The 14328-nt window shown below is 38.2% G+C and overlaps 1 protein-coding gene across 12 annotated transcripts in view; it reads right to left on the bottom strand.

The window, feature by feature from the left end:
- The window catches only part of BAZ2B (bromodomain adjacent to zinc finger domain 2B), a 204921-nt gene that overhangs the window by 38862 nt on the left and 151731 nt on the right, over positions 1-14328 (bottom strand). For 11 of the 12 annotated variants that reach the window (XM_063116506.1, XM_063116513.1, XM_063116508.1 and 8 more), the window contains 8 exons: positions 10906-11116; positions 6987-7079; positions 6798-6859; positions 4741-4806; positions 2989-3054; positions 1606-1650; positions 1334-1360; positions 35-100 (listed from right to left, as the gene is read on the bottom strand). In XM_063116506.1, the coding sequence (XP_062972576.1) occupies positions 35-100; positions 1334-1360; positions 1606-1650; positions 2989-3054; positions 4741-4806; positions 6798-6859; positions 6987-7079; positions 10906-11116 (636 nt within the window). The remainder of the gene's footprint in view (positions 1-34; positions 101-1333; positions 1361-1605; positions 1651-2988; positions 3055-4740; positions 4807-6797; positions 6860-6986; positions 7080-10905; positions 11117-14328) is intronic. The other variant, XM_063116510.1, reaches the window with a different exon arrangement.

The raw sequence follows: 14328 nt of genomic DNA, 5'->3' as shown, positions 1-14328 counted from the left end.
AAAATACCATCCCATTTCAGAGTTTTGTACTCACTTCTGCTTTTTTACGTGCCTCCATGGCTTTCATAAGCATCATATGCTGCCTTCTCCTTTCCCGCTCCTATTAAAGCAGATAAAATTAGAAAAAGGACTACTCTACCTAAGAGTTGCAATTCATTTTGTTTTGTTTCCAAAGCATAACAGGACATGTTTAGCATTAATAGACAAGTCAGGGGTATATGCTAAATAAAAGACAAGAATAGCCAAGTCTGTGCATGTTTTAGTTCAGGTTTAGAAAGCAAATACAAGTACAACTGAAAGCAAAAAGGTAAAGCGATGAACATGGAGACAGTGTAAAACAGAAGCATACAGATTTACTTATGGTCAGTTGTGAGGCTCCTTCAGAAGCTGGCAGAACAAAAAGCATAATGGTTGGCTGGAACAGGTCAGTTACCTTACATCTGCTATAACAGAAAGCTTGCAATTACTCACTGAGTGGCCAATTAAATAAAAAAAAAACCTGCAATGCAGATCCTTTTAAAAGTAATCAAAACTGATTTTTTTTAAAAAAACGCACACATTAAAAACCATTTTGACTACATTTTGGTTATAAATATATTTCAGAATATAAAGTAAAGGATGCAGCCAATGCATTAAAATGAACCTGTTGGTTTTAAAACTAGTTTCAATGAACTAGCCATGGGTTATACATGAACAAGGATGCAACAGGATGTTCCTCTAAGGCAAGCCACAGAAGCTGCACCATAGATTAGATTAATTATGAGTCCTGGACTAGAGCACAATGCAAAAAAGTACAAAAGTTCAAGATTCATTTCCATTCCAAAATAATGTGGGCTTTATTATATACCAAAAAGGTAGAAAACTTCAAATTCACACTAAGCATTTCCAATTGTGTAATATTAAAATTATTAAAATTGTATTAAGGTATTATATATAAATATGAAACAAATATAATACGTTTCCCAGAGGTTGCCTAGTGAAAGTAACTGGTAACCTATTATAGGTCAAATATGCAATTTGGGATAAGGTGAATTTGTCCCCACTTATGTACAGTAGTCCAACTTGATATTGTGACAATAATAATACTGAGGTTAAGGTAGCAGCCCTGCATATGGCTCACAGGGGTCAATTTATAGTAAGTTTGAGATAAGTCATGTTGTTTTTCTTTTACAGACAAGACAAGCAGATGTATGCAATGCACTGTGCTGGAAAGCCATGCAGCAGTATGTAATATGACAGCAGCCAGTGCTACGTTTTATGCATTGCTATGACAACCATATCACAACCAAATCACAATGCGGTGTTAGATGTACAAAAATAAACATACCCATACCATATCTAGTCTATGCCTCTCCAACTCCTGGTAGAAAGAGTTGGCACAACATTATGAAACAGAAATCACACAGTCAAAAACCACTTTATAAACTCCCAAAAGATCCCAAATACCAAAGCAAAGCAATTTACTCATAAGATGAATAAAAACATTTAAGCAAAGAACAAATTAAATATAATTTTCTTTTTTAAAAAAAAGATTTGCCCTCTAAATATTTTATGTATATGATTAAAAATAGCATTTATATTTCCCATTAAATTCTGGGTACAAACCTGGTGTTTCAGAAGAACAGCTTGCTGTCTTCTCATTTCTTTTTCCTTAAAAATATGAAAAAAGTAGATCAAGTATCTAATAAACATTAGACTATTTTTCCATCGTACAAGCAAAGTAATATCGACATATTTTCCTGTCCTTTAGTCACTATTCTTTATTTCTCCCCTCTAATAACCTGAAATATCATACCGGATACCTTGAATACAAATGAATGGAATATGCATTCGATTGAATGTCAGGTCCTGTCGAGGTCATAGATAGCTCCCAGTGCTACCAATACATTTTCTGTATTTGAAAGTTTATCACCCAAATCCTGATGGCAAGGGGCTGGATCTAAACCTACTACTTTGCTTCCGAAAGGAGCTGCTTGCACAAAAGAAGATTGCTATGAATGCAAGGGGTCCTTTATGAGTATAACTCCGCTTCTGTGAACATAAGTTCCTTCTGTGAGCACAGAGGTACGTTTGTACCAAACCCAAAGACATGGATCACAGCATGGGGGAACCATTTTACGATGGTGGGCACCCAGCTTGCTGTGTCATGCAAAGCCAGGTGGTAGAGATTGTTTGAGGGTTAGACAACCCATGGCTTGTTGTAGGGTTATTTGAGGGTTGTCTAACCCCCAAACAAGCCCTGCCACCTCGGTTTGCATGACATGACAAGCCACGCCAAGCCAGACGCCCGCAGGAACCATGCAAAAATGGTGTCCACTGGCACCCACCAATGTGTCAGCCTTCGTGGGTAAATTAAGCCATGGTGGGCTGTCATGTTGTGCGAACAGGCTCTAAAGAGTCCCTTGCATGTACTGAAAGTATGTTTCTACTCGCACACAAAACAGCCAATAACTCCCTCCTGCCCGTGTTGCAGCTCTTGGATGCTGCCCTGGAAGTTTCCCTAACCTTAAAGAGGAGCTTTTGGTGAGCATTGGGGAAGATAAATGCAATGAGCAAGACAGGAACAACAGGAAGGGATGGGAAAGGTGGAACTTGAAGATCCCCAGTATGCACACAGAACATAGCTTTGGACCCTGCCCTTGGTATTAAAGTTCATTTAAATCAATGGTACTATTTCCCAGAAAATACTCTGGATTGATACGAGCATCTTTTAACAATTTCATGACTATTTTGTCCATATATACACAAAGCAAATACCACGTAAGCCTAAAACCTTAGTAATAATTTTTGAAATACTATACATACACATACAAAACACAGAAAGACATACATATACACATATACAGCAAAACATACTGGATATAATGCTGTTTATCTATTTCTCTTTCTTAAAAAATGACACATTATTAGTTGTTGATGTGTAAGATCATACAGTCACTTTTTTTTAATGTTTGGAAGATAAAAACTCTGATGCTCATCTAAACTAACCTTTATTCGTTTCTCGGCCTCCAATAATTTGGCATTTGCTGCTTCTTCTTTCTTTTTCTTTTTAGCCTGTGCATGCAAAACAGGTCCCAAGGTCATGCAACAGCACTACTACAGCTTGGAAGTAATCTCAGACTAAAATAAAGCTTCATGCTTCACAAGATGCGAAACAATACCACACATCATGTGTACATCATAACAGATTTCTTTCTCAGTATATTCCATGTTGTGAAAAACACATGATATTTTTGTGGAGGAGGGGGTGGATATTTATAAAGGAACACATCATATATCAAAATTTTAAAACACTATTTGCAAAGACTAAACTTTTAAACTTTTTGTCTAAAATAGCAGGTTAAAAACACTTGGGTGTCTAATGATGCCTTTTATTGATTTAATGATGCCTTTTATTGATTTAATATATTTAATCTTTGGGGACAATTTTGCAATTTAACTAAAGTCAATGTAAAGAGCCATTTATTGGCACTTTATCAGAATGACATTTCTCCCTGATGAATGCATGTTTAGACAGAAAGAAGTCCTACAATGCTAGTCAGGGAATGCTGGAAGTTGTAAGATTTTTTATGTCTACAGAATTAATTGCGTTTTACAGAATTAATATGACAACTGAGACTAAAAAAAAATCTGTTGCCAGATAGATCAAAAATGGAGATCTGAAACAGAAATCTTAAATTTCAATTTCCTCCAACTTAGCTATACATGGCGTAGATACATTATACAAACCAACTGTTTACAATACAGAGACTCACAAATCCTTTAGAAGTATAAACACATTCTTTAAGATTAAAATCATGCTGTTCAAATGTCAGCTTCAAAGATATTTTAGTAATGTTTATTGTTCATTCTGATCATTCAATCAAATGTTGTTATTCCTCTTTTCTGACTTTGCAATTTAGCTTTCCAACACCTGCAGAGCTGGATCCAGAATTGCCCTTCTGCGAATGGAAAGGAAGCGGCTGAGATCCAGCAGAGGCTTCTGCTGGAGGAATGGAGCTTGCCAATTTCCCCTTCCCCCGTAGCCTGCGACACCACGCCCTGTGCTGTTCCAGAGGTTCACCCAACCCTCCAGAATCGCCTTTTAGGGGGCATAGAGAGATGTAGGGGGAAGGAGGAAGTGGCCAAAATGGCCTTCTCCTTCTTCCACCAGCAGGAGCGTCCCCTGAGTAGAGTTGCACTCACAGGAATTCTGGATCCAACCCACAGTGTTTTAAATTCATTTCATGCTTCAGAACAATCCCTTTCGTAACAAAAACAACAAAGGGTCTTGTAAAGTCTTCTAGCACCTTGAACACTAACACACATTTATTATGGTATAAGCTTTTGTGGACTAGAATCCATTTCACCATGCGGATGACGAATCTGATGCATTTGATAAACTGGATTCTAGCCCACAAATGTTTACGCCGTAATACATTTGTTAGTCTTTAAGGTCCTACAGGACTCTTTGTCATTATTGCTACAACCGACTAACATGCCTACCCCTCTGGAAATTGTGTATGTGTGCACTTCCTTCAAATTTATATGGTGAATTGTCGTTTGGCAAATTGTTTTACACATGCTTCAAATAAAGGAATTTGCAGGTTTGGATCCCTAATTTAATCTGTTAATCTATGGATTGAGATTTTACAAATAAGAGACAAAACAACACTCTGATACAAGACTTTGGCGAATTCTTCCAACAAGCCCCTTCCTTGCATTTCCCATTAAAAGCTGGTTTTAACAAACAGGTTGTACCTCTAAAATTTGCTGAGCCCGAAGTTCTTTTTCCATTCTGATTTGCTGAATTCTCTTAATTTTTTCCTACAACAAGAAAAGCTGTTGTTTATTTTAAGCAGCAGTAATAACTGATCATGTCCTCAACAGCCCACAGCTGAGCAGTGGATCTTCTAGACGGATCACCCAACTCTGGCAAGAACTCCCACGCACATCCCCAGAAAGTAATGACATCACATTATATCCGGTTTCACCTGGTAGGCCAGCCACAAAGATTTAATGTGCCACGAAGAAGCGTATGAATGGGAGACCTGTTTGTGGAAGGGACATACTGAATCCAACTGTATAAAGGCAAAATTTATTCCTCAATGAAGTACACATATAGAAAAATCAGGGAAACTAATGGTATTCTGCACTTGGGAAGAATACCGATAAGGGCCTGATCAAGTATACTGTGTTGATTTATTTAATTTATATCCTGCCTTTCCATCAAAAAATGGCTCTCAAAGTGACTTACAATAAGACACATGTTTTCAGGAAGGTTACCTGTTGATTTCATTTAGCAAACTTACTTCAGTGAACCAAAAACAAGAAGAACAGTTCCTGACTTCTAAATACCATGCACAGTATCTTGGGCAGATGGATACAGCATCCACAGTATGCAGAAAACAATGGTGTGGGTGGCTACATTGCTCTATTAAAAGCAGTATAGAGCCATAATACACTGAGATTCTAAACATCTGCACCCAAACCTACAGTAACATCACTGATTTGGTTAATGAACTTCAGTTAATTATTAGATCCACAATATCCCTGGAATAGGTAAATACGTCCATTCCTAATAACATATTAAAATACCTTTTAATAAATAAATAAACCCATTCTTGATGATATGTTAAAATACATTTTAGTTAAGTAGCTCCATTTTGTCTGATTTTCCTAGCCTGAACCACTGAAATTTATCATAACATTGATCATGTTTTTTTCTGTTGACTACCATCCCTGTGAATAGAAATTACCCACCTCAGAGGGTTATTTAAAAATATTAGGCATTTATATGAAGCATCTTATAAATACAGATATGTCATGCAATTCTGCTCATGTCTGCTCAGAAGTAAATCCAACTCCACTGAATTCAATCAGACTTACTTTCGAGTAGGATAGGGTTGCATGGTAAGGGAGTAAGCCCCATTAAACACAGTGTGGCTTATTTCTGAGTAGGCATGTGTAGAATGGAGCGGTAAATTCCCTAATTACAGATATAGAACATACTGTGACCAAGCCCATTGTGACAATTACTGTTAAAGACTGTAACATTTCATATCCTGAAGTGCTAACTGTAAATTGTCATTAATAACAGTGACATAATTGAAGGCCAGCATCTGATAATGCTACTTACAAAGAGAGTAAATTCCATGTAATGCATTTAGGATCAAGGTGAAAGAGTGACACGTTTTTCTGGCAAGGTCTCCCAGATACATTCAGTAGAACTACTTACACAGTAATGTATAATTCAAGCTTTATCTGGCATTGCAGTTTGCTTAATGGTTTATTAGCCTGCTCATGCCTTCTCCCCGCTGAAAAAGGAGTGATTCAGTCTTTTTTAACAGCTAACATACAGTTTAAGAAGAATCTATTTTGGAAGATATCCAAGACCTTCAGATTCTGAAGAATATGTCATCTGACCCATTACCAAATATATGTAACAAGAGAAGCATAAACACCATGGGTGAAATCCAGTTAGTGTTTGCCGACGGAAGCCTTCCGCCAGCAGAACAGGGAAGGGGCGATTCCTCCTGCCCCATGTAAACCCCTGTGCCTCGGGAAATCTGCTCCAGAGGACTGCAGGACCCTCCAGAGCAGATCGTGTGTGAGAGGGGAACATATCTCCATGCTTCAAAAGCTGTACCAGCAGATTCCTTCACATTAAGCTGTGGATCTTTATCAAATTGCTGTTTATAGGGCACAGAAGCAGAACAGGCTGGGTTTTCAGCTGGCAATCCCACTAAACAAATACAAACCATCAGAACAACGTCTTTGGTAATACTTGCAGCCCAAACCTAAAAGACATAAATTACCTGCTGTTTCATTATTTTTATCTGCTCTTTTTGCTTTCTTTTTTCTTCTGCAGCCATAATAGCTATGAATAAAACAAAGGGGGAAAATGTCAGCAGTAAATGTGCAGGATAATGGAAACCAAATATCTATGGATTCAAAAACTCATCTGCAAGAGCCTGTAAGGTTCGTAGAAGCAGTTTAGTACTTACCTTGCTGTTTTTTTGCTTCTTTGGCAGCTCGAGCCTGTTCCTGCTTCTGAAGTTTTCTCAAAAGCTTTATTTGTGCTGCTTGCCTAGCAATTTCTGCAAGACAAAGACAAAATGCTAAGGATATAATAAATACAACCTATTAACACATGGACGGATCAAAGAAAAGATGGGAAATGTTTGACCTAAAAGTGTTTGACTTGCCATAATTTCACACAAACAACTGTCCATTGAAAAACAGGATTAGGTGTGAAATCATAAATACATCTCAGGCCATTACACAATTTCATTTTTCCAGAGGTGGATATGCGAAAGTATTAAAATAACAAGGACTGTGCTCATAAGCTGGAAGGTCAATGAGGGGATTTTTATATGTTTCAGGGCAAAGGGTCTAAAATTTACCTTGGCATACAGTGGATTCAAACACATATACCCACTTCTATTCAAAATATGCCTCTTAAAATGTATTTGACCACACACCTCCAAATTTCAACCACATTCAAGTTCCACATTTAAACAATCCCTCATTGCCAGTCAAAGGGCAACACCATTCTAGTGAGGTAAGAACATCATTATGAAGCTGCTTTATCTGAGTCAAACCATTGGTCAATGTACCGTAGTAGTATTGTCTTCTGTGACTACCAGAAGTTCTACCTAAGAACTTCTACCTGAGTTCTTTTAAATGGCAAGGCTGGGGATCGAAACTGAGGCGTACGCATGTGCTTTACACCACTGAGTTATGTGCCTTTACATGCAGCCGTGGCTAGTCAAGCAGTTTGCTAGGAGGAACCACCAGCTGCCACCTCAGGATGATAATGGGGAGAATGGAATTCCTGTATATACCCAAAATTATAGGGAAGGGGCAGTGGGGAGACAGGGCGCCTCAGTCAGCACCTTGCAAGCACACATTTGATTCTTAGCAAGTTGCTTTTGCTGATGTTTTCAGCCTAGCTATCCAATCAACAGCTATGTACTTGCATAATGAGATGCCCCTTGCTTCCTGGCCATCTCCCAACAACAGAAATTACCCATTACTTTCCCCCACCCACCACAATACAACACCACACACGCTGGAGATTTCTACGAGTGAAATTTCCCTGGTTGTTCCTGCTTTCACTAGAACAGCTAAGCTTTTTTAAAAAAATCAACAGTGTGTAGCAACAGTTGTGAAACCACAACAATGCATAAAATATTTATATGCAGCACAGCAGAAGCTAGTGTGCAAGACAAGTTATTTTACAGAAAGAAAGAAAAATACTAGAATTAACTGGCAGAATATTTATGCCACAGATGCATCCTCTTTGGAACCGTATGTATATGCCAGTTCATGGAATCAGGAGCTATTGAAACGAGAATATCCAGAAGGTTGGCGTGTGCTCTAAAGCATGTGCCAAAGGCTGGATAATTATCCACCTCCCATAAGTGTTAGGAGCTTGAACTCAGCTCTGCAGCGTTGATCACATTGTGAGGCACAGATGTAAATATACAAGCAGCAGAAATACTGATGAGAACATTTTTTTTTCAAGACAAGATGATATGCCAAGAGCTCAAGTCCCAAGATTAGAAGGTAAAGTTCCTTTCATCCTTTGGAACCTATCCACAGAACTTCTTTCTTTTGGGGTAATCAAAAGCCAATAGTAAATAGAAATGAGAATGTGATACTGGGAAGGAAGTAGTTATGGAGTTTTCCAGACTGCCAGAAATTCTGCTTGCTGGTCCCCACACCCCTGAAGAGGCAATTATTTCTAATGGGTTAGTATAATATTAAACTTTTTCATTAGCATTGTTGAGAGTGAGGTTTTGTGCCAGAGCAAGCAAGTTTTCATGATGATTCCTCAGAACAGACTTGCCATTATATGAGGTGAGCTCTCATCTATGCCAGCATTTGCACCATGGCCATATAAATAGCTATCTACAGATTACAGAAAAGCCTCATCAATTTCCTAAGTAAATTACTGTATGACCAATTTCTGGGATGCCTGAATGTTTGGGAAGAAATCCACGTGACTCTAGTGAAATGACCCCTGAAGTCCTCTGAGAAATAATGTATTGTTAATTTGGAGGCTTCCAGGTTGAACCACTGTCACATAAATGGAAAATCTAGATCATGGAATAAATGCTTTATAGTTAGAGAAATTGTATATATACACAAATGTCTATCCTAAATTGGGGTATGTGCATGAGCATAGGTAAGCCAAACTAAAAGAAACTCCTTCATCATTCACTGGAACATGATCGAAAAGAAAGGTAGCTTCAGATCTTGTACAGGTGACATGTTTAAAAAATATAATCACAGGTTAGGGAGAAATTGTGAATATTTTTACTGAATCAACTCTTCACTGTGTGAAGACAGCAAATGGGGCTTTTCATAGTTATGGAAACAGAGAGAATGTATACTTGAGGAGGGAAATCAAGATGGCTGAACTAATAATAGTGTGGGAAACGGTCCATTATGTTATAACATCAACACTGACAATTTGGGGGGGAAACATAAAAGTATATGAATCTAGATAAAATGACAATATAGGGCATTTATCAGATGAAATATACCCATACACACATACAAGAACGTAAGAAGAGCCATGCTGGATCAGACCAACAATCCATCTAGTTCAGCACTCTGTTAACACAATGGCTATTGGTCACAAGCAGGACATGGGTGCAACAGCACTCTCCCACCCATGTTCCCCAGCAACTGGTTTACTGCCTCTATATTGGAGGTAGCACATAGCCATCAGGACTAGTAGCCATTGATAGATTTATCCTCCAGCAATTTATCCAACCTCCTTTTAAAGCTATCCAAACTGGTGGCCATCACTACATCTTGTGGTAGTGAATTCCATAGGTTTACTGTGCTCTGTGTGAAGACATACTTCCTTTTATCTGTTCTGAATCTCCCACCAATCAGCTGCATGGGATCACCCCAGGTTCTAGTATTATGTGAAAGGGAGAAAAATGTCTCCCTAACCACCTTATCTATCCAAGCCTGACATATCCAGAAACATACAAGAGTCTATACAGATTTCCTAAGATCAAGATTTGACTGGATATTTATATTATGGCTACCCCGAATCAGAAAAAATGTGAAAATCGATACCATAAGATGTTAAACTATGGGTGTATAACTACTAACAGAGAAAGTTAGGGTTGTCCCATCTCATCCTTCCTTCCTTCTTGCAAGCAAGCAGTAAAGAAGGAAGGAGGGAAGGAAGGAGTAGGGCTAAAGGCTATATTGTCTGTTGTGGCTGCAGAACTGTTCGACACTAGGCTCCTTGTCTAAGTCAAATGAATGGGTATAAGTATATACTGGGGCTCTGGGGCTCTGCAATTCCTTGAGGATTTAATTAAATGTAGAATACTTGAATGAAGCAGCTGCCAACATCCAGGACAATATCATAGCTGTCTCAGTGTTGGACTACTGAGATATCTGGGAGTGGAGGCGGGGGTGTGGAAACAGTTCAAACCACACAATAAGGCGACTTTAAAACTGGCATCCAGAATTAGGTAAATTAACCAAACAAACACAAATTCCTTAATTGGCTTGCTCTATTCTGGTTGTAATACCTTATCCTTCTTTCAAAAACATTTGTGGCATATCCTAATCGAAAGGTGTGATATGAATGTTGAATTTATATGATCCTGATTTTAGCAACAGTGAGAACATTCTACTTTGGTCACAACCACAGCAATCCTACTCGTAGTTATAAACTCTTAAAAACCACAGGCAAAGTGGAATGAAGCACAAAAAAATGGGGTACAGGACTGCAGTCACAGAACATCTGAATAAGGTGTAAAATGTGTGTAATGACAGAATGTGTATCAACACTGGCATGTGTCAAGTACTTGCCTTTAGAAACTGGAATATAAATGTTCTATGAATACTTTTACCACACATCTGGAGTACCAAAAATAAAGCTTTTACCTTGGGCTTGTAATTTTCTTAATAGCTTAGCATCTGTGTTGTCAAGGAATTCGGTGCTACCAACATTTGGTGGTCGACCTTTGCGACGCCTCATTTTCGATTCCTCTTTAGCACGCTGCCTGTCTGGATTTGGAGGCCGTCCTCTACGTCCTTCCATAGCTCTGATACGGGGAAGGACTTCCTCTTCTTTTAGCAAACACCACTGCATCCCCTTGTAATTAATATATTTCACAGGAAGTCATTATAAACACAAAGTGAGCAGTAAAATAAAAATGTACATCAAAACCGGCATATATACATACACTGAAGTATATGTCTATATATATGTAACAGTTACAGCTGTAAGCTTGAAATGATTAAATTGTCAGATCAACTACAGCAGATTAATCATGCTTGATTTTTTTCCTGTTATTATCTAGTTGGTGATATGAGATGGAAAGGCACAAAAACGACAGGTCAAACAGTTACATTGTCTCCCTTCACCTCCTGCGCATTTTACAAAAAAGAAACATAAAGATGGTTTCCTTTCAGTTTGTATCCAAAGCCAACATACATTTTGGACATTGGTAAGGTCTGAAAAGGGGTGTTGCAATGAATGGGGAGAGAAGGATTGGGGAGACCTTAGAAACCATGGGCACCATATACTAGCTAACCTAGAAAAGCAAGATGCTATTAGATTTGCTTATTTACTCTATCTCCACCTGTATCAAAGATACAGTCAGTTCATTGGAATCCATATGGGCATCACAATATGGATGAGGATGGGTATGTCTGGGATCCTTTACCGGATTGATTCAAATGAACGCATTTGTACAATAACCTCCAAAGTTCCTCCAGTCTACATTCAACATTTCAAAGCACACAGTTTAATAAACTATGGTAAAGTAAGTATAAGATTGGGAGAAAGTGATACACCCTCGGTTTGAAGTGAATTATCAGAGTTTGTAGCTCCAAAGTTAATTAGTGAAATTTAAAATAAAGCATGTTAACTCAGTTTTAACTGGGAACAAGGACAGATTATCAAGAGTTTACTGGTGAAAAAGAGCAGTTATTCAGTAACCTCACCTGACAGAATAACATATGAAATCTGCTGTACCATTTGGTGTAAACATTAGAAGGAAGTTTGGGGCTTATAGAAGTAACACATACATAGACATATATGAAAGCATATACAAAAAGCACATTTATACTAGCGAGCATAAACATTAAGCCACTACTTTGAATAAAACACATTGCACTTTTCATTAATGTTCTCCCAAGCACACACATTGCAATAAAAAAGATCCCCTAGCACTGAAGAATTACTTACCTTCATTTAGTGCTCCCCAAAGTTCATATCCTGTTTAGCTCCACACTAACTAGAATGCAATAGTGCCTGTGCTCTTCGTGTTCCTTAAATGTCTCCTGCCTCCACCCAAAGTGAGGACAAATGTCATGAATTCAGACTACCACTCTGAATAATCAGAAGGTTCATCATGTTTGCCTGGCTGGAACTGATCTCAATATGCACTTGACAAAAATCTAACCAAATATGTACCAAGAGCTGGACATAACACTAAGGGTCCGTAATTGAGAAGTTAACCCCAGGAAGAAATCTAAACTAATTTGCCAAAATTATTCTCTCATTTTTCAGTACAAGTCCCTGCATAATAATGATATTTCAATTTATTTATTTGTAACATTTATATACCACTGAATATAATAGAAACTCTCAGCAGTTCACAACATTTCAATAGAGATATATAGCATATTTCCTTCTTAGCACACAAGCATTTCTGCCAATAAGAAATGGGAGAATAATTATTTGAGGTGGAGCCCTCATATCCTCTTGAAAGGGCAACATTCTAGTCCAAACAGAATTTTGTTCATTGATGTGATTATGCAAATCGAATAGAATAAAACAGCAAGGACAAAGAGTAAACACCAGCTGAAATCTCAGATAGGATACAGAAATGAAGAGGTATGATCTGGATGTAATAATGTCACTGGGGCTTTATGTTCTAGCAAGGAGAATTGCTTTTAGAAGAGACATAGGTATAATATACTGCTTAGGAGTTAGATGAGAAGTATTGAAGAAAATAAAGTAAATATTGGTAGGTATTGTGCAACATGTTAAGTAATTAGCTAAGTCAAACAAAAACTTGTCATTGTCCCATCAGTACATTAACTCATCCAGGCTTTTGGAATGGAATGCACTCAACTCAGTTGTGAGTGCATTCCATTCACCAAACAGCCTTAACTGTCGTCTATTATCCGTTCTCACTCTCATTTTTATTGTCACGAGTTTCCCAAGGAACATTAGGAATTGCATTTCTGAGAACCAAAGATTTTTTAACAGCTCATGACAGTATCATACCCATGATTCCTTGAGGGAATCTATGACAGTAACAATCACATTAAAATGGTGTGTAGTGTACTTATACCCACTGGGACATTTAATCATTTTAATGTAATGGCTTCCCCCAGATAATCCTGGGAATTGTAGTTTGGTAAAGATTCTGAGAGTTTTCTGTCACTCCCAAAACTACAGTACTCAGGATTCCTTGAGAAGAGGAAATGGCTACTACAAAGTTTCAGTCAGTAGTGGAGATTATTATTAGTAGTAGTAGTATCCCACCTTTTGCCCAATGCTGGACCTCAAGGCGGCATTACAAAATTTAAAACATATACATCCTGAAGTCTAGTTCTCTTAAACAGCCAATGAGGAGGTAAATTTTTGTTTTTGTTTTTACTGAAGGTAGGAGCTTACATGACTGAAAGCTCCTCATATGAGAACCAGGGTGTAGTTTCCACAATGACTTACATGTATAATAGCCATGTGTTATTGACCTCAGTTTTTAAGACTAAGCAGTTAAACCTCAAAAAAACCAAGATTATGGCAACTAGCTTGATTGATAACTGGCAAATAGAGGGAGAAAACGTGGAGGCAGTGACAGACTTTGTATTTCTGGGTGCAAAGATTACTGCAGCCGCTGACTGCAGCCAGGAAATCAGAAGACGTTTACTTCTTGGGAGGAGAGCAATGACAAATCTTGATAAAATAGTTAAGAGCAGAGACACCACACTGACAACAAAGGTCCGCATAGTTAAAGCAATAGTATTCCCCGTAGTAACCTATGGCTGCGAGAGCTGGACCATAAGGAAAGCTGAGCGAAGGAAGATAGATGCTTTTGAACTGTGGTGTTGGAGGAAAATTCTGAGAATGCCGTGGACTGCAAGAAGATCAAACCAGTCCATACTCCAGGAAATAAAGCCAGACTGCTCACTTGAGGGAATAGTATTAAAGGCAAAACTGAAGTACTTTGGCCACATAATGAGAAGACAGGACACCCTGGAGAAGAGGCTGATGCTAGGGAAAGTGGAAGGCAAAAGGAAGAGGGGCCAACGAAGGGCAAGATGGATGGATGATATTCTGGAGGTGAC

Source organism: Elgaria multicarinata, chromosome 2 (assembly GCF_023053635.1).
Source record: "Elgaria multicarinata webbii isolate HBS135686 ecotype San Diego chromosome 2, rElgMul1.1.pri, whole genome shotgun sequence".
Classification (NCBI taxonomy): Eukaryota; Metazoa; Chordata; class Lepidosauria; order Squamata; family Anguidae; genus Elgaria; species Elgaria multicarinata.
Note: the sequence above shows the minus strand (reverse complement) of the source record. Positions and strands in the feature narration are given on the sequence as shown.